Source organism: Felis catus, chromosome D2 (genome assembly GCF_018350175.1).
Source record: "Felis catus isolate Fca126 chromosome D2, F.catus_Fca126_mat1.0, whole genome shotgun sequence".
Taxonomy (NCBI): Eukaryota; Metazoa; Chordata; class Mammalia; order Carnivora; family Felidae; genus Felis; species Felis catus.
Genome location: NC_058378.1, coordinates 18,911,551 through 18,939,341, shown reverse-complemented (window position 1 = coordinate 18,939,341; position 27,791 = coordinate 18,911,551). Strand labels below are relative to the sequence as shown.

General features: G+C 40.7%; 1 protein-coding gene across 3 annotated transcripts in view; it reads right to left on the bottom strand.

The window, feature by feature from the left end:
• Positions 1-27,791, bottom strand: part of NUP133 (nucleoporin 133) — a 57,088-nt gene that overhangs the window by 21,744 nt on the left and 7,553 nt on the right. For all 3 annotated transcript variants that reach the window (XM_003993934.6, XM_019813113.3, XM_019813112.3), the window contains exons 5-15: positions 27,061-27,195; positions 26,265-26,435; positions 24,508-24,663; positions 24,137-24,207; positions 17,905-18,052; positions 16,201-16,348; positions 14,896-15,053; positions 11,249-11,340; positions 9,483-9,646; positions 8,150-8,244; positions 2,923-3,147 (exon numbers count right to left, since the gene is read on the bottom strand). In XM_003993934.6, the coding sequence (XP_003993983.2) occupies positions 2,923-3,147; positions 8,150-8,244; positions 9,483-9,646; positions 11,249-11,340; positions 14,896-15,053; positions 16,201-16,348; positions 17,905-18,052; positions 24,137-24,207; positions 24,508-24,663; positions 26,265-26,435; positions 27,061-27,195 (1,563 nt within the window). The remainder of the gene's footprint in view (positions 1-2,922; positions 3,148-8,149; positions 8,245-9,482; positions 9,647-11,248; positions 11,341-14,895; positions 15,054-16,200; positions 16,349-17,904; positions 18,053-24,136; positions 24,208-24,507; positions 24,664-26,264; positions 26,436-27,060; positions 27,196-27,791) is intronic.

Genomic DNA, 27,791 nt, shown 5'->3' with positions numbered 1-27,791 from the left:
GGTAATAATCACAACTGCCCAGAATCTACTCAACGGGCTTTTCTCATAAAGTCATATTCTTAGCTCATTACTCAGAATAAAACAGTTGATGGCAAAAAATACATTTAAAAAGAAGTAGGGAGAGAAAATACTGTGCAAGGGATCCTCGAGCAACACAGGTTTGAAATGCGTGGGTCTGCTTACATGTAGATGTTTTTTTTTTGTTTTTTCAACGTTTATTTTTCGGACAGAGAGAGACAGAGCATGAACGGGGGAGGGGCAGAGAGAGAGGGAGACACAGAATCGGAAACAGGCTCCAGGCTCTGAGCCATCAGCCCAGAGCCCGACGCGGGGCTTGAACTCACGGACCGCGAGATCGTGACCTGGCTGAAGTCGGACGCTTAACCAACTGCGCCACCCAGGCGCCCCATGTAGATGTTTTTCGATACCTTACAGTACTGTAAATTTATTTTCTCTTCTTCAGGTTTTAAAACATTTTGACTACATGGGGGGTCGGGCACCCTTAACCCTCACATTGTTCAAGGGTCAATTATATAATTTTTAACTGTTCTTTTCTAATTTTTGTCTTTACTAACACACGGAGGTAACGGTGCAAAACTGTTCTTAAAGCACTGAAACCCTTGTTTCCAGTTTCAGCCCAGTTAAACTTTCCCTACCTTACTACTTAATACACCTAGAGTTTGCATAGCATTGGGCACTCAGAGATAAGGAAAAACAGAAATCAGGTTTGCTGCCCTGAAGTATACAAACTAGTTGAAGGAGCAAGACCTATACACAAACTGTGGCCCAAACAGAATCATTGTCTTTTAAACCCTGTTCTGTTCTGCCTTCTCAGATGTTACTCAAAGGCACATTAACAGCCCTAGCAAGAGACTTTTGGCTCATTTCATTTAAAAGATTAAGTGTAAGAATTTTTTTTTAGGGTGCAATATTTATTTATTTAATTCATGTTTGTTTGCTTATTTATTTTGAGAGAGAGAGATAGAGCAAGCAGGACAGAGAGAGAATCCCAAGTAAGCTCTGCACTGCCAGGGCAGAGCCCGATGAGGAGCTTGAACTCACGAACTATGAGATCACGACCTGAGCTGAAATCAAGAGTCAGATGCTTAACTGACTAAGCCACCCAGGTGCCCCAAACTTAAGATTTTTTTTTAATACTGTTAACGTGAAAACGATAGGGAAAGCATATATGATATGATATATGATATGATAGCAGAAAATTATTGTCAAAACATTTGCTCAACACCTTTATGATAGGAGTTACATACTCAGCGGTCTCAAATTCTGTTCATATGCTAACCTGAAAGTCTGACCCTTAAACAGTTACCTCTGCTTTAATGGAACCCTGGGATTCAGAACTACACCCAAAGGAAGCTTAAGGCCAGTAAACGTCATAGTCTTAAACATTACCATTTCCCATATGGAGTGTTCTTTTGAAAAACCTATCACGTTTTTGGTTTTGTCCTATGCTATTCCTAACGTACTATTCCTGAATTATGTATCCAACTGATAATCCTTTCTGATTTCCAAATCATTCCTTTTTTTTCCAGTTATCTGGAAAATATATACTGAATTAACTAGTATGCTTTCCACTTTGATCCGAATGCAGAAAAAAGAACACGACTCTTAATTCTTTCAAATAATTTGTGAATTTTTTAAAATAAACTTTGTTTTGCTGTATAAAATTAAGTATGAACAAAGACAAAAAAAAAAGACACAAAAGTTACAACAAACACTTTGATTGTGAAAGCAACCTATATGCCTTAAGGGTCCTATCTTTTTCCCTTCAAAACCCCAACATCCTCTCAAAGCTGAGGCCTTGCGAGGCTTACGACCCATTTCCGGATTTCCTTCCTCAAATGTATTAAAACCTACTAACTGTCCTTACAATACTCCAGTCCCTCCATTCCAAAAGCCGGATGGTTCTTACAAACTAGTTTAGGATCTCAGAATTACCTGAGGCCGCTGGCCCCAATCCATGTACCCTCCTCTCCACCACGCCACCCTCCACCATGTACTTCACGGACTTGGATCTTAAGAACACATTCTTCACTATTCCCATCTCCTCAGAATTCCAAGACCTTTTCACCTCCACCTAGACTGACCCCGACACCCAACACTCCCAACGGTTAACTTGGACAGCTCTCCAGCAGGGTTTTAGGGATAGACCCCAACTCTTTGGACAAGCTCTGGCATCAGATCTAACCTCGCCCTCCCAAAAACTACTCTTTTTCACAATGGCCAGCTGACCAGCATCTTCCTCTTTTCTCCCTCCAAAGTTTACAGCAGGTTTTTCTTTTCCTTTGAAAATAAATTGATTTCAACAGCAAGGTAGATAGTAGGATCCTAGCAGGCGCCTGAGAAGAGTTTAGTGAAGGGACGGTTGGCAGAGTAAGGGGATCTGCAGAGGAAGGGGCGGCACCCAGGGCTAGCGACAGGGAAGCCACCACTAAGCCCAGGTGTGAAGGGGCACTGGGAAGCAGCAGTTACTGGGAACGCGGAGAGCAGCCAGAGGGAAGCCGCAGTCTCTGACAGAAGGCACAGCAAACTGCAGTGGAAGCAGGGAGGGAATGAGGCTGGGGGAGGGGGGCATGACAGAACAGAGAATAACAGTGCCTCACCTCTGTTAAAGGCAACAAGAAGCCACAGGGCGAAGGAACCCACTGGCGAAGGTGCCCTCTGAGGCAGAGTCAAGAGTGGATTTGGAGAGACAAAAGGAAAACACCCAGCAGACAGTAGGGAAGACTTCTTAGTCAAGTTTGCAAGCTCTAATTTGTAGGGAAAGTGACAAATAAATATGGAGTCCTATTTAAAATTTCAATGAGATTTTTTTTGGCCTCAAGCTTTTTCTCTGTTGGGGGCATGATCGGCCAAGGGCCCAGCTCTACAAAGCCACATTAAGGGTAAAATAACAACTCTTACTTCTCTAAAAAAGACGTCTGCGGGGGTCAGGTTGGATGGGATTTCGCAGTCCCTCTTATTTAAAGCAATCATTATTGCTGTGTTCACGAGCTCAGAGAGCCTCGAGTGATAGTTCTTGAGAACGATGGCGGCTGATAACTTTTCGGCATGCTCACAGAGCAACAGGCGAGTTGCCATGGGCATCCCTCGAACTGCAAAAGTGCCAAGACGTCCAAATAAGCCAACCTGGTGAAAACACAAACACATGTTCTTAGAAAGCATTTACAGTAACGTACAAAGTAATGCAGTCTTATCTCCCCCAGAAGCACACTGGGTACAGAGCCACTGGCCTCATCTGCCCCTAAAAAAGTACCTCAGCTACCTCTCTTTTTTGCTGTTTTGAACACGAACACACACATGAACGAACACACACACACACACACACACACACCCTTCAGCCAGAGCTGTGAGCACCTATAAGAAAGGGCAGATGGTTCCTCTTCTGAGATCAGGGCCATTCCATCACTCCATCTTATTTCTTACTTATGGTTATGAAAATTGTAAAATTGTTCTTTTCTACATAACTTCCCTACATTCAAGATCCTCAGGAACTAGACACTCAGCAGTTTCCATCTTCAGCACCTGATTCCCAGAACCTTAAAGCCATGGGGAGGGTGGGAGAGTCTTTAATCCTTTGCACTATCTACCTCTGATCTGCCTGATGCCTGGTTCAGGCGTTGCTAGGTTCCAGGACTTCTAAGCTTTCTCATTTGATGAAGTGTTACATCCCAACTAGGAAGCCAAGAGACATCTAAATACTGAATACTCTTCCACATTTTAAGTGTGATCTATTTCATTAACAAAGTGACTTGGTTTTTATATGCTGAGGTTTATTTTAAATAAAGTACAAAGAAAACAAAAATAAACAGTAACCCAAATCCCCAGGGAATTCCTATGGACAGAAGCGATGAATGCACATGGTTAAGAAAAAAAATTTTGGGGGGGTGCCTGGGTGGCTCAGTCGGTTAAGTATCCAACTTCGGTTCAGGTCATGATCTCACGGCTTGTGAGTTCGAGCCCCGTGTCGGGCTCTGTGCTGACAGCTCAGAGCCTGGAGCCTCTTCAGATTCTGTGTCTTTCTCTCTCTCTGCCCCTCCCCCGCTCACACTCTGCCTCTCAAAAATAAACATTAAAAAAAATTTTTGTTTTAAGAAAAGAAAAAAAATTAAGAAAAAGAAAAAAAAATGTTTTTCTGAATTAGATTTATTACAACGAGCTCAAAAAAACAATGAGGAATCTACCTTTTGCTAAATGGTTTTCTGCAAATACCCCATGAGGTTAGTCTTCTTTTTTTTTTTTTTTTTTAAAGTCTAAAGACAGCCCTGCAGTGCGTAAAAGGAAACCCAGGGCGGAAGGCTGCTTCCCACAAAATGGAATCATTTAGGAACATCAGCAGTCAAGACAAGAAGAACAAGAGGTAATTACAGTGAAAAGCCAACCTGTGTCTTGGCAAGACTTGGTTTTGTAAACAAACTTGGTTTACAAGTGCATGTCAAGGGGTGCCTGGGTGGCTCAGTCAGTTAAGCATCGGACTTCAGTTCAGGTCATGATCTCGCCGATCCGGAGTTTGAGCCCCGCATCAGGCTCTGTGCTGACAGCTCAGAGCCTGGAGCCTGTTTCAGATTCTATGCCTCTCTCTGTCCACCCCTCCACTGCTTGCACTCTGTCTCTGTCTCTCTCTCTCTCAAAAATAAACATTAAAAAATGTTTTTAAAAACACAAAAACAAGCACACGTCAAGAACAAACACTCCAACATCAGCCAACTGAAAACAAAAGATAAAAGATGACATTCACACGTCTTTTTCCTTTTTCTCTGTGTAAAAATGCTCTTTCCCTTTTTCTAAATGAGAGAAGATGGTTTCTACACTGGGAATGACCATGGAAATGCTGTGTGTCCAGGGTGCTGCCGGCACCTCTCACTGCCTGCCTCTGCGAGCAGAGAACCTGGGCAACGAGAGGACGAACATGACCTCTCTTGGCTGGAGAACCATTTCTTGCCACTTTGCTGCCAAATTCACTCATTAAACTGCTTAAAGAAAAGCCACACCCTGACTTCTGAGAACGTACAGCAATCATACATAAAGACACATCGACTAAGAGGACAGCACACAAGAACCCTTCCTTCAGAGAATACGACCAAAAGAGAGTGGGTGTGATAAACCAGGGCCATAAGGAAGGATAATACTGTAGGTTGGACCTCAAGGCTCTCAGGAACATTCTCTACCATCCCAAATGAATAGCAAAGTCAGGAAAGAGGGCGTGAAGCTCTAATCCACGGAAGAGAACAATACAAAATATTTAACAAAGGGTTCTCTTCCCAACACGCTCCTCCCCTTGAGGCTCAACTAACAGCGCAGGTGTGGGTCACCACTCCAGAAATCTCTCCACCACACTGTCCACGGTGAAAGCAGAGAGCCTGACTTGCACATGGTTAGGAAACTTAATAGCGTGGAGAGGTACAAGTCCCCCGCCGATTCCCTACTGGACCTACAGTTGTTTCCTTCATATCTTTATATGCTTTTGTGGCATTTCTACACGGGAAGACATTTTGGTTTCTGTAACACAAAGGAGTCACATTTTATATGTTGTTCAGCACCTTGTTTTGCTTTTTAGTTTTTTAAAAATGTTTGTTTATTTTTGAGAGACACACACAAGAGTACAAGTGGGGGAGGGGCAGACAGAGAGGGAGACACAGAATCTGAAGCAGGCTCCCGGCTCTGAGCTGTCGGTACAGAGCCCGATGCGGGGCTCGAACCCGCGAATGGGGAGATCGTGACGTGAGCTGAAGTCGGACGCTTAACCAACCGAGCCACCCAGGGGCCCCTGTACCTTGTTTTGATGGCATCTTATTTTTCACAACACACTTAGATATTCATTTTTTTTCTTTTTACCCATTATTTTTAGTGACCGTGGAACAGGTCACTGAATCAATCTGTCTTAATTTATTCAACCTGCTCACCTGGCTATTTTAAAATAAGAGTTCCATTGTCCTTTCTGATTTGAATTCCCTTCTTGGCTCCCACACAAATACCGCAAACGTAGTTTTTACATGAGGGCGTTCTGCTCGTCTGCTTCTATTTGCCTCAGTGCGGCAGCACGGCCAGTGAAGTGGTAACGACACAGTAACGTCACTCAAGCCACACAGCAAAGAGGAGCACATTAACTCCCCGCTTCTAAGGTTCTCTGCACTATGTGTGAGGATATATGCTTCCCTCAACACCGGAAACCCAGAGGCAAAGATACTGTCCTGAGGCCCGGATACTAATTCTCCTCCCCTTTGGAATGAGATATGGCCTTGTTGGTGTTGAATCTGGCCCGAGGAGGAGAGCCTTCTGTTCAGAATTATTTCCTTAGATACAAGTATCTGCTTACACGTTTTTCCTGATTATTAATATAAATTAATAATAAGCATTAATAAGGTAACGCAAGTATAAACACACAGCCGGAATGGGATTTTTAGATCCAGCTAGACACTACCTTGCAATGCACACTGCTTCCAAGAGCGCAGTGACTCCAGCAGGAGTCTGAAGCCCAGGGAGGCTGTGCCAAAAGAGGCGGTAACTGCTCCTGCCCCCTGGCTCCCTCCCCCTCTGATCAGTCAGTGTGTCCTCGGTGTGGCACGTTAAGGCATGAACTCCTTCCATCCCAGTATGACACCTTCCTGCCACGCGACCGCCACTCCTCCCGTCAAGAGGTACAATCCACTTCTCAATCCTTTTCATCTGGGCTGGCCTGGTGACTTGCTTTGACCAGTGTCACTTTGGTGGAAGTAACACGATGTGACATCTAAGGTAAGACCTGAGCAAGACCACAGCTTCTAAGTTCATCCCCGGTGAGTGCTGCCCCGAGACCACAGGAAGCCAGTCCAGACGAAAGGAGGACTGGAGACTAAGTGGAGAAGAACCAAGTGGCCCAACTGACGGCCAATTGTCCGTCAGGCGAGAGAAGCCTGGGGACCTTCCAGCCCAGCCTACCCTGAATGCAGTTCAAGGAGCGGTACCGGCCAAAATCAACAGAAATGTCGCCCAGGTACCCTAAAGAACTGTTTTAATCCACCACATGTTGAGGATTTGGGGGTGGTTTGTTAGGTACTAACAGTTAACTCATAGTTAATTAGTACACTTGACTGAACAATTATATCAGGAGAAAATGTATTTTCCCCATTAATCTGCAGTCCACCTAAACCCCTAAAAAAAAAAGAGAGAGACAGAGAGAGAGAGAGCGACTTAAATGGAGTTCTCTTGCCAAGACAATAAAAGTAGTCAGGAGCCAAACCATGCATTATAATGAAGCAGAATGTGGAATTAAGAACAATCAAGCTATTTCTGGAATCATAAGAGAGCCACTCTCCACCAAATGGTGATTTAAATTTAAGTTAATTAAAATTAAATTAAAAACAAATGTAGTTCCTCAGTTGTATCAGTCATATTTCAAGTGCTCGGCAGCTGCCTGTGACTAGTGACTACAGAAGACCACAGATACAGAACATTCCCGTCACCACAGGAAGTTCTACTGAGACAGCATAAGAATCTCTTTAATGTCAAGGCATTACTGATTTTGGAAAAAGTAAGCAAAAGTGGGATTGAATTTCTTCATGTGGATATGTAATATGCGTGGAAGCCACTACTGATCAACAAAGCAGAGGTGGATGATTCTGCCTAACAATTCTGTCTAGCAGCAAATTTTAATATTCTAATTTTAGACCTAATATAAACGGGAATACTCCTGAAAGAAAACACTTTAAACAGGGAATTGATTCTAATGGCACTTCAAAATTAAAAGCCCATGTATCAAAATATGTCATCACCTTAAAATGGTTCACTCTTTTTAACAACACAAAGTCAATTCGTGAAAACCTAAGTTTACATAAAAGCACACAACAGATCGGAATGAAAAGCGGGACATCACAGAAAGTGATAAGAAAAACTGAAACATTTCTGCTGAAAGACACTATTTTTCTTCTTTTCACCCTGCTTTCAATGCACTATTTATACTTGAATACCTCGCCCCCGTCACCCCCACCAGCCCTGGAATTACTTACTTTTAAGTCAGCAAAGAAAATGAGAACACTGGTCATGTCCCCACCCAATGAAACATCTCACAGTAAGCAAGGATCTCCCATTGCCTTAGAGCTGACAAAAGACACAGGGTCCTGGCCATCCCTGTTCACAGCGACTAGATGCTTACTTGGTGAATAAAGTCCATAAGGAAAGAATGGGCTTTCATTTTGTCTTCTAGCTGGTGAAGAATAATCAGCGATGTATTGCTAAACCCAGGTGCTTCTGTTGAAACACAATAACAAAATTTAAACACATAATATACTGGGTTTACAATAACTACTGCTATTAAAATAAAATCTATACAAAATAAACTTATACAAAATCTATACAAAAAAATCTACACAAAATAAAACCAAAAAAAAAATCTATACAAAAGGAAACGACCAACCTTTCAATGCAATCATTTGTAACATTACCCAAGAATTTAAAAAATTTAGAGGGAAATTTTGGGAGTCTGATACATTTCATAGTGTATTTATTCAAAACACAAAAACATTAAGCTAACAATAGCTTAATCATTTATATCATTCTAAGCTTGACAGATCAAAATAAAGTCAAAGAAAAAAGGTAAGCATTGACGTTTCCTTCCTAAACCTCTAATAAGGCTTAGCAAACTTGCTAAGTAAGAAATAAGGGAGAGAAATGGAGGTTTGGACAGTTTGCTGGGACGCTGCAGTAGAAGTCTAAGAGGGACAGTCCCCCAGGGCAGGGAGGAAAACCCTGGGCCGAATGTCAAGACACGCCCACTCCTATACACTGAGATTTGCTCAATGCAGCTCTTAGGAAAATGGATACCTTCTATTAGGCAAATACAGTGATTATGCCAGAATTATCATTTAATTTGGGGGCTAACAAGCAGGTGTCAAAGGGGCACCTGCGTGGCTCAGTCGGTTAAGTGTCCAACTTCAGGTCAGGTCACGATCTGGCAGTTCGTGAGTCTGAGCCCTGCATCAGGCTCTGCACTGACAGAGTGAAGCCTGCTGGGAATTCTCTCTCTCTCTGCTCCTGTCCTGCTTGCGCACGCTCTTTCAAAATAAATGAATAAACTTTAAAAAATATATACATATATATAAAAAATATACATGTATACAAAATATACATATACATGTATATATATATACACATATATACGTATATATACACACACACACACACACAGATGCCAAATGCTTACCTATGCTACCAATTTTTTAGAAATAAAATGTGAGAGGAAGCTAAGTAGGGCTAATCTGCTTCAGGTAGAACAAGCAAGATTTGCTCCAATATTCCTTCAGTTTTTATTAGGCAAATCTGTTCTGAGCCCTTTCCAAAATCTACTATAAGGTAAATTACAACCTTTTAAAACATAATAAATAACTGATTTAAAAACTAAAAAAGACATGCTTCAAGAGATGCTTAAAAAAGGAACCAGAATATTCTCAAAACAGATCACTCATAATATGAAAAGTAGAAGTTGTCACCCTCAGGGACAGACTCAGCCCATCGTGGGTCTGAGGCCGGGTAGTCATCCACCAGGTCCACACTGATTTGGGTAACAGCTCGGTCTAGTTCACAGTCGGAATCCAAGTCAGAGTGGGAGGAAAAGAGCTCATCAACCATCATTTGAGCATGACTTAGATCTTTTCTGAAATAAAATGGGAACACAGAAGTATTAAAGGAGGCAAACATTTTCAAAATTCACCACATAAACATTAATTGGGAAACTCCTGTATTTTAGCCCAAAGTTAATAACGTTATTAAAACGTTAAAACAACATTATTAAAAGTTAGCAACATTTCTTTAAAAGGGACACGAGGGGCGCCTGGCTGGCTCTGTCGGTTATATGCCTGACTCTTGATTTTGGATCAGGTCATGGCCTCATGGGTGGTGAGTTTGAGCCCCACGTCTGGCTCTGCCCTGGCAGTGCAGAGCCTGCTTGAGATTCTCTGTCTCCCTCTCTCTCTCCTCCTCTCCGCTTGCTATCTCTTTCTCTCTCTAAACAAACATTAAAAACATAAGAGAGAGACACCTGTTATGCATTTATTAGTTCAACAAATATATGTCGAGTACTTACAACACACAAGGGACTGGAGGCAGAAGGACAGGACACTGAGAACACACTCCAAGGCTTCACAAAGGGTACGGTGTCACAAGGAGCCGGAGAGTTAAATAAGCAGTCACACGCACCCCGTGACAAGGAAAGGGGAGCGCTACAGAACACACCGAAGGGAAACCAAAACCGTCCGAGGGGCAGGGAAAACCTCCCGGAGGAAGACACGGATAAGCAGAGGCCTGTAGTCAAGGAAGAAGAGCAGCGAGGCCGAGGGACTATGAGGAAGGGCACACGGTGGCAGAGAGAGCACACCTCACCCCCATGAGCAGGAATGTCTGCATCTTAGGAAAGAATTGAGGCCACGGGGAGGAGGAGAACACCCAGGGGGGAGAGCCTGCCAGATGATGAGAGGGCACACGAGCAGAGACATGACCAGCCAGAGACCCTAAATGTGGGCAAGTCTAGCCTGGGTGGCTGGCAGCTGATCACAGCGAGTCCACATGAGCCCAACCCCTGAACAGCCAGACTGCAGAATCATGAGCTATGTTAAATAAGCTGCTAAGTTCTCGGGTGATTTTGTACAGAACAAAACCCAATGAATAGGCCAAGTCTCACTTCTTTATAACATCGCTAGACCTCTGTATGCAACTTATTTGCCTTCACAGTATACATAAAACATGTTTGCAAGAGGTCTTCCATGATCATCATTTTTTAAAAAAATTTTTTTCTAAATATTTACTTAGTTTTGAGAGTGAGAGAGACAGAGCATGAGCAGGGGAGGGGCAGAGAGAGAGGGAGACACAGAACCCGAAGCACGCTCCAGGCTCTGAGCTGTCAGAACAGAGCCCGACGTGGGGCTCCAACTCACAAACCGCGAGATCATGACCTGAGCTGAAGTCACTCAGCCGACTGAGCCACCCAGGCGCCCCCCACGATCACCATTTTTAACAGCACGTTGTTATCCATTAAGCGGAGAGGCTTTGTCACACCACGTTTTTTCCTAGACCAGCTGGAAGCCTCTTGTGCCTACCAAGTGCAGCGTAAGTTTGGTAAAGCACCGAAGCTCAGAAAAACATCTGCTCCTTGGTGGCAGCATTCTTCCAACTTGCTCACCAGTCAACAAATAAGGAACGCACGTCAGTAAAATGTGTGCTCAGACATCAACTAAGCCATAATTTAAAGAACTGTTCATACCTGCAGTATTGCAGAAAAGCAGCTTTTAACACTTTAGTTTTATCTTCCTGGGCTATGGTTTCATTCTTTGTAGAAGCCTCAAAAACCATACTCTGTCAAATAAAAAACTGTAATTTAGAGGTGAAGGTATCAGAATATTCTAAATTACTGGAATTTAGAATAGAAACTGGACCCACCTATGACAGCAACAACACAGATGCACAAACTGTTTACCATACTTTATACCAGTGGTTTATATACCTAAGACATTGAAACAAGCTAAAATGGACCAAATGGTATATATAACCAAAGCAGTCTTGGAAAAGAAAAAATTCGAACTATCACAATCCTAGTTATCAAGTTATGCTACAAAGCTGTAGTAATCAGGGGCGCCTGGGTGGCTCAGTCGGTTGAATGTCCGACTTTAGCTCAGGCCATGATCTCACAGTTCGTGGCTTCAAGCCCTGCATCGGGCTCTGTGCTGACAGCTCGAAGCCTGGAGCCTGGAGCCTGCTTCAGATTCTGTGTCCCCCCCACCCCTCTCTCTCTGCCCCTCCCCTGCTCACACTCTGTCTCTCTCTCTCTCTCTCTCTCAAAAATAAGCATTTAAAAAAAAATTGCAAAGCTGTAGTAATCAAAACAGTATGGTACTGGCACAAAAACAGGCACACAGATCAATGGAACAGAATAGACAGCCCAGAAGTAAACGCACAATTATATGATCAATTTATCTTTGACAAAGGAGGCAAGAATATGCATGGGAAAAAGTCTCTTTAACAAATGGTGATGGGAAAACTGGACAGCTACATGCAAAAGAATGAAACTGGACTACTTTCTTACACTAAACACAAAAACTCAAAGTTTGATTAAGGACCTAAACGTGAGACCTGAAACAATAAAAATCCTAGAAGAGAGCACAGGCAGTAATTTCTCTGACATCCACATTTCTCTAGATATGTACGCTGAGGCCAAGGTAACAAAAGCAAAAATAAACTATTGGGACTAACTCAAAAAGCTTCTGCACAACAAATGAAACAATAAAACTAAAAGACAAGCTACTAAATGGAAGACATTTGCAAATGACGTATCTGACAAAGGGTTACTAGTCACAGTACATAAAGAACTGATATAACACCCAAAAACCAAACAACTCAATTAAAAAATGAGCAGAAGACATGAACAGACATTTCTTCAAAGACACACAGATGGCCAACAGACGCATGAAAAGATGCTCAACATCACTCATCATCAGAGAAATACTAATCAAAACCACACTGAGATATAACGTCACCCCTGTCAGAATGGCTAAAATCAAAAACAAGAAACAAGTGTTGGCAAGAATGTGGGCAAAAAAGGGACCCCCGTGCCCTGTTGGTAGGGATGCAAACTGGTGCAGCCACTGTGGAAAATAGTATGGAGATTCCTCAAAAAGTTAAAAGTACAACTACCCTGGAGTGCCTGGGTGGCTCAGTTAAGTGTCTGACTCTCAATTTCGGCTCAGGTCATGATCTCACGGTTCGTGGGATGGAGCCCTGAGTCTGGCTCTGCACTGGGTGTGGAGCCTGCTGAAGATCTCCCTCTCCTTCTGCCCCTCTCCCACTCACGCACACTTGGAGATCTACCCTTCAATCCAGCAATCACACTACTGGATATTTACCAAAAGAATACAAAACACTAATTCAAAAACGTATATGAACTCCTATGTTTAGTTCAGCATTACTTAAAAGAGCCAAATTATGGGAGCAGCCCAAGTGTCCATCAACAGATGAATGGATAAAGAAGATGTATACACACACACACACACACACAATGGGATATTACTCAGCCATAAAAATGAATGAATATTTGCAATTTACAACAACATGGATGGATCTAGGAAGTATAATGCTAAATGAAGTCAGTCAGAGAAAAACAAATACCGTATGATTTCACTCACGTGGAGGAAACAAAACAAACGAACAAAGAAAAAAAAGAGACAAAGTGAAAAATAGACTCGACAACTACAGAGAACAAACTGGGGGTAACCAGAGGAGAGGTGAGTGGGGGGACGGGTAAAACAGGTGAAGGGGATTAAGAGCACATTTATCATAAGGAGCACTGAGTAATGTATAGAATTACTGAATCACTACATTGTATACCTGGAACTAATGTAACACTTTATGTTAACTATCCTGGAATAAAAATAAAAATAAAGAATATGAATCGACTCATACAATTTTTTTTAAAAAAAGATATATATAACTCAGGGATTATATTGTGAGTAAAACTATCTGGGGGTTTCATCATAAGCCACACAACCTCTCATAGGTTTGCTCTTACACAGTTCACCACAATGTATATTACTAACAATAACGGTTGATTTCAGGCTTAAACAGGGATTTAGAAAAATTTTAAAGAAGTAGAATGCTCTAAGATAGCTTCAGAACACAAGGCAGTATTACAAAACCACAAGGCTACAAAAGAATAAAAGCAAAAAAAATGTTACTTTCCGTTGAAACTACCAAGTCATTCCAATTTCGAATTACAGAAATAGTCTATATATTTCACATTCTATTCAAATGGAAATTGCCCCACATGATATTAACTTAGTCTTCTGTACAAGAATGATACAAATCTACAGATCAGGGTATTCTGTGTTTCAAGACAGAAAAAAAACTGATGGTTTGTATCCCACTCTCCCTTTCAAAATAATCCCACAATAGCAGGAAGCACAACCACCCAAACATCTGTGATTCCGACTACAACGCATGGCGATGGAAAAACCAGAAGAAGGAAAGGCAGATGAAAGAGCAGAGAGGACACAAAGCAAATCGGTGTGGGTGGTGCAGGGACAGATCCTGGTGGGGATTTGTGGACAATGAAAAGAAAAATTCCAAGATGATCATAGACGTAGAATTTCTAGAGATTTGACTATGGGGAAAACCATATGGAAAGGCACTTAAACTGCTGCTGGAGGCTGTTAGAAGATGGGCCAGATACTAAAGAATGAAAGCAAATACGAAATTAGTCCATTAAAAACTCCAAGAATCACATAAAATTGAATAACGAAGGAAACGTAATCAGTACATTACTTGACTCAGTGAGCCATAAATATTCACACTGCCATTAAAGGAAAAAATTTATACTGGGACAATATAGGCAGAGGAAGGAGTGTAAGTTACCCTAAATCCTTACCTTCTATAATAGGAAATCAAGAGGTGTCTAAAACTGGTAAATTAAGAGATAGCAACATACGATGTTACTTAGAAATATGGAAAAAAACACCAGAAGACACGGCTCAAAGACCTAAAAGGAGTTGCTTCTGGAAAGGAGGACAGAGGAGATGAGGGAGAGAAAAGAATTATGTTTCATCACAACTCTTTTAAACTGTTCAACTAAAACATTTGTGGGAAATATCTAGGGGCACCTGGGTGGCTCAGTCGGTTAAGCGTCTGACTTCGGCTCAGGTCATGAGTTCATGACTTCGGCTCAGGTTCATGAGTTTGAGCCCCGCGTCTGGCTCTGTGCTGACAGCTCGGAGCCTGGAGCCCGCTTCGGATTCTGTCTCTCCCTCTCTCTCTGCCCCTTCCCTGCTCACACTCTGTCTGTCTCTCAAAAATAAACATTAAAACAATTTTTTAAAAGGAATACTCTAATAAAAACTAAAAAGTCTTATGGAACTGCATTACCTCATTGCTGGGTCCAGCAACTGAAGATGCTAGGGATTCTTCAAGGTCTTCTGCTAATATGGATGCATTTTCCCTTGATGTAATAGACACCAACCCACTGTTTCTGGAAAAAAGAATAGGAAGACCACCACAGGAACCAGCTCCTAAAATACTATCTCCTAAAAGAAAGAAAAATATACAAAAATACGTAATAAAACACAAAAAAAATGTTTTCTAAAATCTACCACTCTAGGGGCACCTGGATGGCTCAGTCGAGTATCTGACTCTTGTTTTCAGCTCAGGTCATGATCCCAGGGGTGTGAGATCGAGCCCTGACAGCGCAGAGCCTGCTTGAGATTCACTCTCTCTCTGCCCCTCCCCTGCACACACACTCTCGCTCTAAAAAAATAAAATATAAATATAACCTACCACCTTAAGCAAAAAATCATTTTGCTATAATAAAAACAATTTTTTCCTTTACAATATTCCTACTTAGAACTCAGCTTTTTAAAAACTTTATTTGAGAGAGAGAGCGAGTGAGTGAGCAGGGGGAAAGGGCAGAGGGAGAGAGAGAATCCCAGGCGGGCTCCACACCAAGTGTGGAGCCTGATCTAGGGCTCAATGCCACGACTGAGAGATCATGACCTGAGCCAATATCAAGAGTCAGATGCTCAACTGGCTCAGCCACCTAGGTGCCCTGTGTTTTTACTTACTAAGTAAGCCAAAGGGGAAGGAAAAAAAGTCTACGCTTGCTCAATGCCTTAATAACAATCTCCCTACCCAAAGTCAAGGCTCTTGTGTTTAAACTAGAAAATCTATATCTTACTCCCCAACTTGGATTTTGCACTATGCCCAATCTCTTTAGATTAAAATTCCTAATGAGACTACCTGCTTGGCTGTTTTTTTTTTTTTTTCCTCCACTCTTGGGTGGCTCCCCTCGCCCCCATTCCAGTCCCCCTGCATGAGTCCAGCACCTGGGATTCTTCTTATCCAGAGATCTGGACAAACTTCCTTAAAGAACAGCAACTCAGGATAAGTTATTATAGCTAGGAATAAGCAATTACTTCTCTTACCATTGGTTCTTTCCTTCCTGGCTTCTTCTGGAGAAAATGTTACTATTTTTTGCCCAAAACACTTTGGGAATTTACTATCCTTTTGGTTTTTCAGTAGGGTTAGGACTTCAGCTACCACTGGTATCGTACAGAATGAATGTCTCAATAACACTTGGAGGTATCATGCTTAAAATAACACTTATGGAAAGACAATAAAAACTGCTAGGAATGACTAATGAGTTCTTAATCATCCTTTCTAAAGCTGATACTATACCTTGTGTATTAAAGACAATTTTCTCCCGAGGAAGAGAAAACTTCCCAGTTCCAGTGGAGCACACATAGATGGCACTCTCAGTATACAGATAAGCAGTCTGGTTTGAAAAGTTTGGGACCATCAGCCGACACATAATCAAGTCTTCAGACTGAAAATGAAAGATTATATTTAATGAGAATTAGAACAGAAATACTTGTTTGTATAATTTTGTTCTTTACATTTTTGTTTACTATCTCATAAAAATGATAAAATAATTCAGACTGTCCTTATGAAAACCTAAACACTACCCTTGGGATGATTTATAAAATAAGTTTACAAACATCAATTGGAGAAATCATTTGTAGAGCTGTAAATAATTAGCTAATTTTGAAAATAATTCCACGGTGATTTTAACTAAAAGCCTATAACAAATGTGAGAAAAGAAATAAAATATTTAAGAAACAAAACAGATGAACATAGGGGAAGAGAAGCAAAAATAAGATAACAGAGAGGGAACTAAACCGTAAGAGACTCTTAAATACAGAAAATAAACTGAGGGTTGCTGGGGGGAGGGGGGGTGGGGGATGGCCTAAATGGGTGTTGGCCATTAAGGAGGGTACTCATTGGGATGAGCACTGGCTGTAGTATGGAAATGATGGGTCACTAAAATCTACTGAAGCCATTATTACACTATATGTTAACTAACTTGGATTTAAAATAATTAATTAAAAAATGAAAAAAAAACCCAAAACAAAAATAAACATTAAAAAAAAAGACATAAAAAAATTAATTATATTATTGATTTAGAATTGGCAAATACTTTATAAATGATCCCCGGTAAACATTGAGGTTCTTACTTCACTGTGAAGATATCAAGCACAAGAAAATAGAGTTCATTTGTTCATATATAAAGTCAGAAGCAAAAATAGAAATACGACCTAATTAAATGAAAGCAGCAAATATATACTGTTATTAAAAAAGTAATTTTATAAATAAAACATTAAAAGGGGTATCCTGTGATTTCATTCTGAAATTGTTTGCTTTATACCTCTTTTGCACTGCCTAAAAACTCTTAACAATGAGCATGTTTTTCCTGCATAATCAGAACTATGAGGTTTATTTGGAATAAAAGAACAAATTAAATGATTTCCTTACAGTATTTAGTTACAGTCATATTAAGAATAAGAATTTAACAAAATTTGATACTATACCACGTAAGGTCAAATGAAATGAATTTACAGTTAAGACATCATTGTTTTTTTAAATTTTTTAAATCTTTATTTTTGAGAGAGAGACAGCATGAGCGGGGGAGGGGCAGAGAGAGAGAGAGAGGGAGACACAGAATCTGAAGCAGGCTCCAGGCCCTGAGCTGTCAGCACAGAGTCTGACGCGGGGCTCAAACCCATGAACCTGAGCCGAAGTCGGATGCTCAACCACCTGAGCCACCCCTGTTAAGGTATCATTATTAAACAATACTTACAATATTAAACAACTGCTTCCTGTCAGCTGCTTCCACTCTCATTTAGCTAAGGTTGCGCAAAGGAACGAATCTAAGATGGCAAATAAAATGCAATGCCTAAACACTGGCTATTTAAAAATATTTCCAAGCCCCGCAGATCAATCTCCTAAAAAGATTTGACCCTGCAATGGTTAAGACAACTCGAATGAGTTGAGTTACTCTGATGTTACTATCATCTGTAATTTAATTTACGATAGAAATCTTACCTGAAAAGGTGGATTATACTGAGTGACTTCTACAGTTACTACATCAGACATTTGGTGGCCATTATCTTCTACTGTTATCAGAGAGTAATAGATGAGACATGGATTGTCCGCTGGGTGCCATGCAGCTGCCAAAATCAGGAGCCCATCACTAATCAATGAGAAAGAAAGATCTATAGCTCTTTGGAAAACAGCTTGTCTTCTCATATAGTTAAATATACATTGACCATATGACCTAGGAATCCCACTCCTAGACATTTACCCAAGACAAACAGAAACTTAAGTTCACACAAAAACCTGTGTGCCAATAGGTAGAGTAGCTTTATTCGTAACTGCCTAAAACTGGAAGCTCAAGATCCTTCAGCTGCTGAACTGATGAGCCCTGGTAATTCTACACAGTGTGCCACTACTCAGCAGTAAAAAGGAAGAAACTACTGAATGAATGTCAAATGCATTACGCCAGTCTCAAAAGGCTCTATACTATATAATCCCACTTATATGGCATTCTGAAAAAGGTAAAACTCCAGGGACTGAAAACACATCAATAGTTGCCAGGGGCTGAAAGAAGAGGAGGGGTTGATTACAAAGGGGCACGGAGGAATTTTTGGGGTGACGGAACTACTCTTCTTGATTGTATCCCAAATGAGTGTGCATTTGTCAAAACTCATTGAATTATACACTAAAATGGGTGAATTTTACTGTATATAAAATAAGCTCAATAAATCTGACTTAAAAAAACAAATTGGGGCATCTGGGTGGGTCAGTCGGTTAAGCGTCCGACTTCAGCTCAGGTCATGATCTCGCGGTCTTTGAGTTCGAGCCCTGTGTCAGGCTTTGTGCTGACAGCTCAGAGCCTGGAGCCTGCTTCGGATTCTGTGTCTCCCTCTCCTTCTGCCCCTGCCCCACTTACGCTGTCTCTCCCTCTCAAAAATAAACATTACAAAAAAATTTAAAAAATATATCAAATCATCAAATTCAGGGGTTGGCAAAGCATAACCCTCAAGCCTCACTGTGCCCAAGTGAGTTTTTATAAATGAAGTTTTACTGGAATACAGCCAGGTCCACCTATTTCTATACTGTCCATGGATGCTTTTGTGCTATCACTGATTGAGTACAATAATTGCAGTGAAGGCCACAATGGCCCCCAAAGCCTAAAATAGCCAGTCTGGGGCCCTTCACAGAAAAGGTTGCCAAACCCTGGCCTAATCTGTTCTTTGAAGTTTACTTTGGTCCAGAAGAACATTTTGTTTTTAATAGTCAGTTACAGAAATCTCCATGTGAAGACAAACCTTTTTCTCTCTTAAAGCTTCTATGTTCCTCTCAAGTCTATCAAAATTGTTGCCCTCAAAAAGAATTAAATGGTCTCTACCCTTAACCCCTCCGGAACTTTGAGTAGTGTTAATTATTAGCCACTTCCATTCAAGTCTCAGAAATATTAACAGGGTGGTAAGCGCCCTCTACTGACAACTAAAAAAAAGAAACGGAGGGTGGGGAGGGGGGTGGGGAACCAAATGGAAAAACCAAGAAAGTGGGAGCCAGGGACTCAGTGACACACCACTCCAAACCAAGCAGTCCTAACGTGGCTCTTACTCCTTTTCCACTGTTTTCTTCACCCAATTCCTGAACCTTTATCACTTCTACTTGGACTCTTGAAAGAAATCTAAAAATATTGGTCCAAATTTGTAACATACGGGTAATGACCTGGAGAGCTAATACAGGACATAGAAGAATGTTACGCATAAAAAGGAACTAATGGATTAACGACCCAAATGTGAGACCTGAAATCATAAAACTCCTAAAAGAAAACACAGGCAGTAATCTCTCGGGCAGCAGCTTTAGCAACATATTTATGAGTATGCCCCTTCAGGGAAGGGAAACAAAAGCAAAATAAAGTTATTGAGGCTACAACAAAATAAAAAGCTTTTGCATGATAAAAGAAATGATCAACAAAACAAAAAGGCAACTCACTGAATGGAATTTTGCAAATAATATATTGGATAAAGGGTCAATACCTAAAATATGTGGAGACATACAACTCAACACCAAAAACCCAAAAACCCAATTTAAAAATGGGTAGAGGGCCTGAATAGACATTTTTTTAAATGTTTATTATTTATTTTTGAGGAAGACAGTGTGGGAGGGAGAGAGGCAGAGAGAGAGGGAGACACAGAATCCGAAGCAGGCTCTAGGCTCCAAGCTTTCAGCACAGAGCCCAACACAGGGCTCGAACCCACGAACCATGAAATCATGACGTGAGCCAAAGTTGGATGCTTAACCAACTGAGCCACCCAAGTGCCCCTGAATAGACATTTTTCTAAAGAAGACATACAGATGGCCAACAGCCATATAAAAAGATGCTCAACATTAGTAATCATCAGGGAAATGCATATCAAAACCACAATGAGATAACACCTTACACCTATCAGAATGGCTAAAATCAAAAAGACAAGCATTAACAAGTGTTGGTGAGGATGTGGAGAAAAAGGAGCCCTCAAACTCTGTTGGTGGGAATGCAAACCTGGTGCAGCCACTATGGAAAATAGTATAGAAGTTTCCTGAAAAATTAAAAATTGAAATACTATATGATCCAGTAATTCCACTATTGCATATTTATCCAAACAAAATGAAACCCTAATTCAAAAAATATATGCACCCCTATGTTTATTTTATTTTGAGACAGAGAGAGAGAGAGAGAGAGAGAGCAAGCAGGGGAGGGGCAGAGAGAAAGGAGGACAAAGGATCTGAAGCAGGCTCTGTGCTGACAGCAGCGAGCCCGATGTGGGGCTCGAACCCACGAACCGTGAGATCATGACCTAAGCCAAAGTCAGATGCTTAACTGACTGAGCCACCTAGGCGCCCCACCCCTATGTTTAATTCAGCATTGTTTACAACAGCTGAGATATGGAATCAACCCCAGTGCCCATTAACAAATGAATGGATAAAGAAGACGGAATATTACCCAGCCATAAAAAAGAATGAGATCCTGCCATCTGTGACAACATGAATGGAACTAGAGGGTATCATACTAAGTGAAATAAGTCAGACACAGAAAGACAAATACCATACAATTTCACTTACATGTGGAATCTTAAAAACAAAACAAATGAACAAAAACAAAAGAAGACTCCCCAGAAGGGAGGTGGGTGAGGGAATGGGTGAAATAAAGCGGGCTAAGAAGTACAAACTTTCAGTTATACAATAAACAAGTCAGAGATGAAAAGTATTGCCAAAACACAACACGAAAAAGGAACCGAGCGAGCTCCTGGAGAATGCAGTCTTAAAAATACCAAGGACGGAGGTACAGTTGGTTACACGGATGATAAGACTCTACGTTGAAGTTACTTTAAAGACTGCATCAGGGCACCTCAGTGGTTCAGTCAGTTAAGTGTCGAACTCTTGGTTTCTGCTCATGTCATGATCTCACAGTTCATGAGTTCGAGCCCCATGTTGGGCTCTGCACTGACAGTGTGGAACCTGCTTGGGATTCTCTCTCTCCCTCTCTCTCCACCTCTCCTCTCTAAAAATTAACATTAAAAAATAAATAAATAAAAATAAAATAAAGACTACATCATTGGGTGATAAGGAGCGCCCACCGAGTCATGGAGACACATCTAACAGAATTCCTTAGAGAGTGGTGCTAGGCCAGGTTTGACATCTTTAGAAAAACACTGTCACATTCTAAAAAACATGAAGCTGTTTTAGGTAGTAGAGATGACAGAACAATAGATAATGAAAATTTTGCAAACCAGTAAAAATTTAACAAATTTTTATGTGAGTATATATATAATACATTTATGATTTAAAAAATCCAGGGGCGCCTGGGTGGTGCAGTCGGTTAGGCGTCCGACTTCAGCCAGGTCACGATCTCGCGGTCCGGGAGTTCGAGCCCCGCGTCAGGCTCTGGGCTGATGGCTCGGAGCCTGGAGCCTGTTTCCGATTCTGTGTCTCCCTCTCTCTCTGCCCCTCCCCCGTTCATGCTCTGTCTCTCTCTGTCCCAAAAATAAATAAACGTTGAAAAATCCAACTTCATATCTAGAATGAAGCTATCTGAGGGGCGCCTGGGTGGCTCAGTCAGTTAAGCGTCCGACTTTGGCTGAAATCATGATCTTGTGGTTCGGTTCATGAGTTTGAGCCCCACGTTGGGCTCTGGGCTGACAGCTCAGGGCCTGGAGCCTGCTTTGATTCTGTGTCTCCTTCTCTCTGCTACTCTCCCACTCGCACTCTGTCTTTCTCTCTCTCTCTCAAAGATAAACATTAAAAAAAAAATTAAAATGAATGGAATGGAATGGAATGGAATGGAATGGAATGGAATGGAATGAAATGAAATGAAATGAAATGAAATGAAATGAAATGAAATGAAATGAAGCTATCTGAGGGGAGCCTAGGTGGCTCAATCAGTTAAGGGTCCGACTTCGGCTCAGGTCATGATCTCATGGTTTGTGAGTTCGAGCCCCGCACTGGGCTCTGTGCTGACAGCTCAGAGCCTGGAGCCTGTTTCAGATTCTGTGTCTCCCTCTCTCTCTGCTCCTCCCCGACTTGTGCCTCTCTCTCAAAAATAAATTAGCTTAAAAAATATAAACTAAACTAAACTAAACTAAACTAAACTAAACTAAACTAAAATAAAATAAAATAAAATAAAATCTGAGTTGTGTCAGTAATAATCTAGTAAAAGAACTTATAAGCCTGCTCACTGAAAATATAAGCCTTGGTTGCAAACCTGGCCAAAATGAGCAACAGATCAAGGAGCATCCATAAGCATTGGGAAGGCAAACACTATTCTTTTTTTTTTTTTTTTAAGTTTTTTTGATGTTTTTATTTATTTTTGAGAGAGAAAAAGAGAGCGAGCGTGAGTGGGGGAGGGGCAGAGAGAGGGAGACACAGAATCCGAAGCAGGCTCCAGGCTCTGAGCTGTCAGCACAAAGCCCGACAGGGGGCTTGAACTCACAAACCGTGAGATCATGACCTGAGCCGAAGTCAGACACTTAACCGACTGAGCCACCCAGGTGCCTCAACAAACACTATTCTTAAATGAAGAAACATACGCAGACACGGATACTCCATATGGATCTCTAGAGGGTCCAGAAGGAGAACAAGAGCCGTGTCTTGCAAACACAAGCATCTTGTTAGCATGACAAAAATGGGGGAAAGGAGCTTGGGGTTTGGCCCAGTACAGCAATTCCTAAGTATGTTTCTCTTTTCTGTTTTCAGCCCACATCTCCATTCTGAGAAGTGTATGTGGAAAAATGTCTGCATCGTATGCCCACGTGGGTTGTGTCCTATCAGTAGTTCTAAATCTCTGAAAGTCTGGTAAAGATAAAGGAAAACAGATAAACTATATTTAATTAAACCATACATGAGAATTCAGTATATACTATTGTTTATACCTCTTTGATAGTTTATATAAAGTTTTCAGAAACTATAAAGAAGGATCTTACTGACATTCTCAAGAGCCTGAGAGAGAAAAATTATACAGCAAAACTATAATATCCTTCCAAGAAATAAGAATTTGTTCTACTAAATTAAATTACCCTAAAACACATAAAAACTGCCCTTAACTTCTGGTAAGTTGTGTTTTGAAGGATTCCAAGTCACACATTGGGCACTGATTACGAACTTTCTCATGGAAGCCATGTTACGAATGATTTTTAAGTTCCATATGACCTTTGGTATTAAAACTAAGTAAGACAGGATATATTAACTTTATCAGACTAACCTGGGATCTTAAGCACCACTTAGAGCCTTGTTTCTAAGAGGAAATTCACTGGGACTATAAACTCTGAGTTCTAACATGTATTGCCAAGACAAAACCTCACCCCACCTTCCTTTCTCCAATACAGCCACAAACACAGGCTTACTAAAGCAAAAGATGTGGACAAGTATGCCTGGTATCTCCACTGAGAAGAGAAGGAGGACAGCACGGAGCACCCACAGCAGCAGGGAGGGCATTTCTTAGCACGAAGAAAGAGAAGCTCCAGCCATGAGAGCAGGAAAGATGAGTCTTGAACTAGGGAAGGCAAGTAATATAAGAACACACAGCTGAAGGCTGAGAACTGCCTACATTTGTCAAATGAACCAGCATCTCTAGATAAAGAACATAAAATCATTGAGTGAGGTATAACAGTATGAAAGGATTAGCATTAGAAGAACAGATAGCAAGACTGCTCATCATTTTATAATAAACATTATTTTCCCAAACAACGATCTATATTCTTTATGAGACAAAGTAACTGCTTACCAGTTCTGCTTCAAATCCAAATACCGAATGTTGACCCCTTCTTTAATAGCTTCGTAGTTACTCTCGGATCCCTACGTGAAAACATCAATAACGTAAGTTCCTGGAGTGTGAGGATTTCTTTTCAACTTTGTATTCCCAGCACCTACTAAACGGTTCAAATAGTTATTAAATAAATAAAAATAATGGATGCATTTTAAAAATTATTAGGTAAATCAGTGAGTTCCACCATTTCTAGAGATTGAACGCGCCCTCTCTTGTTTATCTGATGGCTAAAAACAGTGCATTGCAATGTCATCTAAATAATGAGAGAAACTAGCATTCTCATATAACCATGAATGTGAATTACAGAAATGAATATTATTGTTCCTTACCCAAATAGCATCAGTAATGTTTTCCTTCAGAGCTCTGTTTATATCCCAACTATGTGCTTGTTTTTCTGAAGAATCATCTAATTCCCATTTACTGATGTTTGAACTTGTCAGGCTATAAAAACTTGCTCTGTCTCTATCCCAAAGGACACTTGAAAGCTGTATGGAGAGAAGAAAAAGGTTAAGTTTATAGATTTTTTTTAGTTCTGATGTTAATGAACTATTTTTCTGAAATCTAAATTTTATATATTTTGTGAGTATTCTATTAGTAATCTTAGCAGAATTCTTCATTTAGGATTCAAAGAAAGGAGTGATCTTAAAATGGACCTTGAAAGCCACGTCAGATTTTCATAGGCAGAAATATAAAAGCAGACAGCCCACAAAGAGCACAGTTGGGAGTTAGCAAAGTTATAAGGTCTTTCAAAGAGCAACCAGTAGTCCTGTTACATTGGAAATAATGCTCAATGTTACAAGTAGAAATAATGCTCAAATGAAACACGAGGGACACATGGCAGAGTGGGGAATATGAAAACCTAGTAAGCAAGGGAGATATTCTCAATGGCTTTTGAACTCAAGAGCTGTGTTACAGGAAAGTGAATGTGGCAGGGATGTGTATAGTTAGTTACATGTAGGCAGATTATTTTGCCTTTTCAAGTATACACTTGGTTATGAAATACAGACGTGTTTTTTTTTTTAAGGTGGACACACAACTGTTTTGAGCTGAAGCCCTAATTTTCTCCATTTCTCTTGTCACCATGATTCTGGCCACTAATGGGTAAGGAGGCCGACGGTGAGTGAACGGAACTGGCACCAAGAGCTTAGGGGAAATTTAGCAAGAGTATAGATTAGGGCATAACAATGGAAGCAGAAGACAGGGATGAAAATGAGACATGACCGAAGTCAAATCTACAGTATCTGGTAAGTAAGAAGGAGACAGAGACACACACAATCAAGGTTTATACCTGGGTCACTGAAAAAACAGGGTCATGGACAGAAATAAACAGGTCAAAAGAGAAGTAAGTTTTGAAAATGGGAGAGAAAAAGGAATATGGGCCATTTGTTTTCAGACAGGTCAGGTTTTAGGTTCAAAGAGCATCAAGAAAGCAGATGATGAGAGCAACCTGAAATTAGAAGGAAAGAGCACAGTAGAAAGAAAATGTGCTTTCCATTCTAACGTGCCTGGGCACGGAGTCGTTCCATAACCTCAGGCAGTTTACATGACATCCCTGAGGCCGTATTCTCATTGGCAAACTGGGGAGAAAGCTCTCTACCTCATAGGTGATTGTAATTGTTACTTGAGATAACAAATACAGAGCACCCGGCAGAGGGTACATGCTCCATAAATGTGAGCTCCCATCCGCCTCCCTTCACTAGTCCAGAGCCTGAGGCACAAGCCCAACCAACAGACCCAGATTTGAGTCATCCACACAAACAGCTGCAGTAATGGGAGTGAACACACTTTTGGTTAAGTCTAAAAAGCAAAACTGGTCCTTAAGCACATTTATAATTTTACAAAACAGTTTTAATTCGAAGATTCAAAAGAATCCATACGATTTATTTAAGAATATTACAGTTACAGTGTGAGAGGGTTAGTATGGCATCTCATTTGATCACAATAAATATGCATCATTGAAAAGATCAAAGGTTTTATTTCATATACACTAGTGTTCATACGGAGGCAATATCAACTTCATAGGAAACTTCCAACTTAATGATTTCATGAAGAAACAGGCTCATAAAACGTCATTTCATCAACTTACGATGAGATCAGTACTTGGAGATAAAATTCCCAAAAGAGAAGAAACCTTCCGACCAATTCCTGAAAGCATGCCTTGTCCTTGAGGCAGGATATGTTGATGAATCTTTCCTAAACTTTCAGGTATCAGTCGAATCAGCTGGCTTCCCGATGAGGACAAAATAAAACTTTCTCCCTATGAACAAATATTGTGAAATTCGTTAAGTAAGCTTCTATAACTAAGATGAAGAACATTAACAAAAAATGCTTTGATACAGAGATAAATGATCTAGCATCTCCCTTAAAACAGATTTAAAAGAATAAAAAAAGAAAACTTTATTAAAATGATTTACTTATGAATCCATTCACATAATACTACTAATTCTACATAGGAAACCTTCAGTTGCAATTCTGTTTTTTTCATTGAGTGTCTGAATTCTGATTTTTAAATTACAGGTTCATCACGTTACAGGTTCAACAAATCAAGTACCACATTTTATTCTTTGGTCGACCTACAGAGTGTATTTTAGCAAACCAGACTTCATAACGTCTAAGGGCTTCAAAGTCACCATCAGAAAATACTTCTGAAAGAAATGAATACCGCTGGCTACTATCCGATACTGGTATTTCAGAGTCCTAGGAGAAGGCCTTTCCTTTGTCCAACTGTTCAAATCCTAGACCCTTACATTCTTCTCTTGGCTCCTGAATTCCTCTCTGGCCTGTATGGTCTATTCAAAACCCTGTATTTTTAGTTGTTCACATCTCACTTCCAAGTCAAATTACAGCTTTCCAATACATATAAAAGAATATCTATTGTATACCTGCACTGCTGTTAGGAAACTGTAAGTCTTATCACCTCCTAAATCCACGAAGGTCTCTGTGTAGATGTCTTCACTGGCAAGGCTTGGCCAATAGCGGATGGATCCTTCTCTGGTGGCAACCATGACAGCCACAGCCTTGAAACAAGATCATAACACTCAGCAATCACAGTAAAAAGAAGGACCCTAAAGCTAGCAATTTGGTGACACTGATAAAAAGAACACAGGGCAATTTATTTTTTAATAGAAATTAGGGGGAAAAAAACCACCTCTTTTTTTGTATTTTAAAAATTATCACACTATAAAATTGACTTTCTTTTCCTTTTGTTGTGCAGTTCTATAAATTTTAACACACGCAAAGATCCATGTAACTACCACCACAATAAGAATACAGCACAGTTCCATTAACACCCAAAACTCCCTAGTGCTATCTATCCCTTTATGATCAGACCTTTCCCCTATCCTAACCCTGGCAACGACTATTTCCATCATCATAGTTTCATCTTTCTGAGAATGTCCAGCAAATGAAACCATACAGAATGTAGCCTTTAAGCACTAGTTGATCTCACTCAGCATGTCTCTGAGATACATCCAGGTTGTCACTTGTATCAAGAGTTCATTCCTTTTTACTGCTGAGTACTATTCCATTCTATGGATGAAACCATTCGTTTATTATTCACTCGCTAACGGACTTTTGGGTTGTTCCCACCTTTGGCTATCATAAATAATGTGAT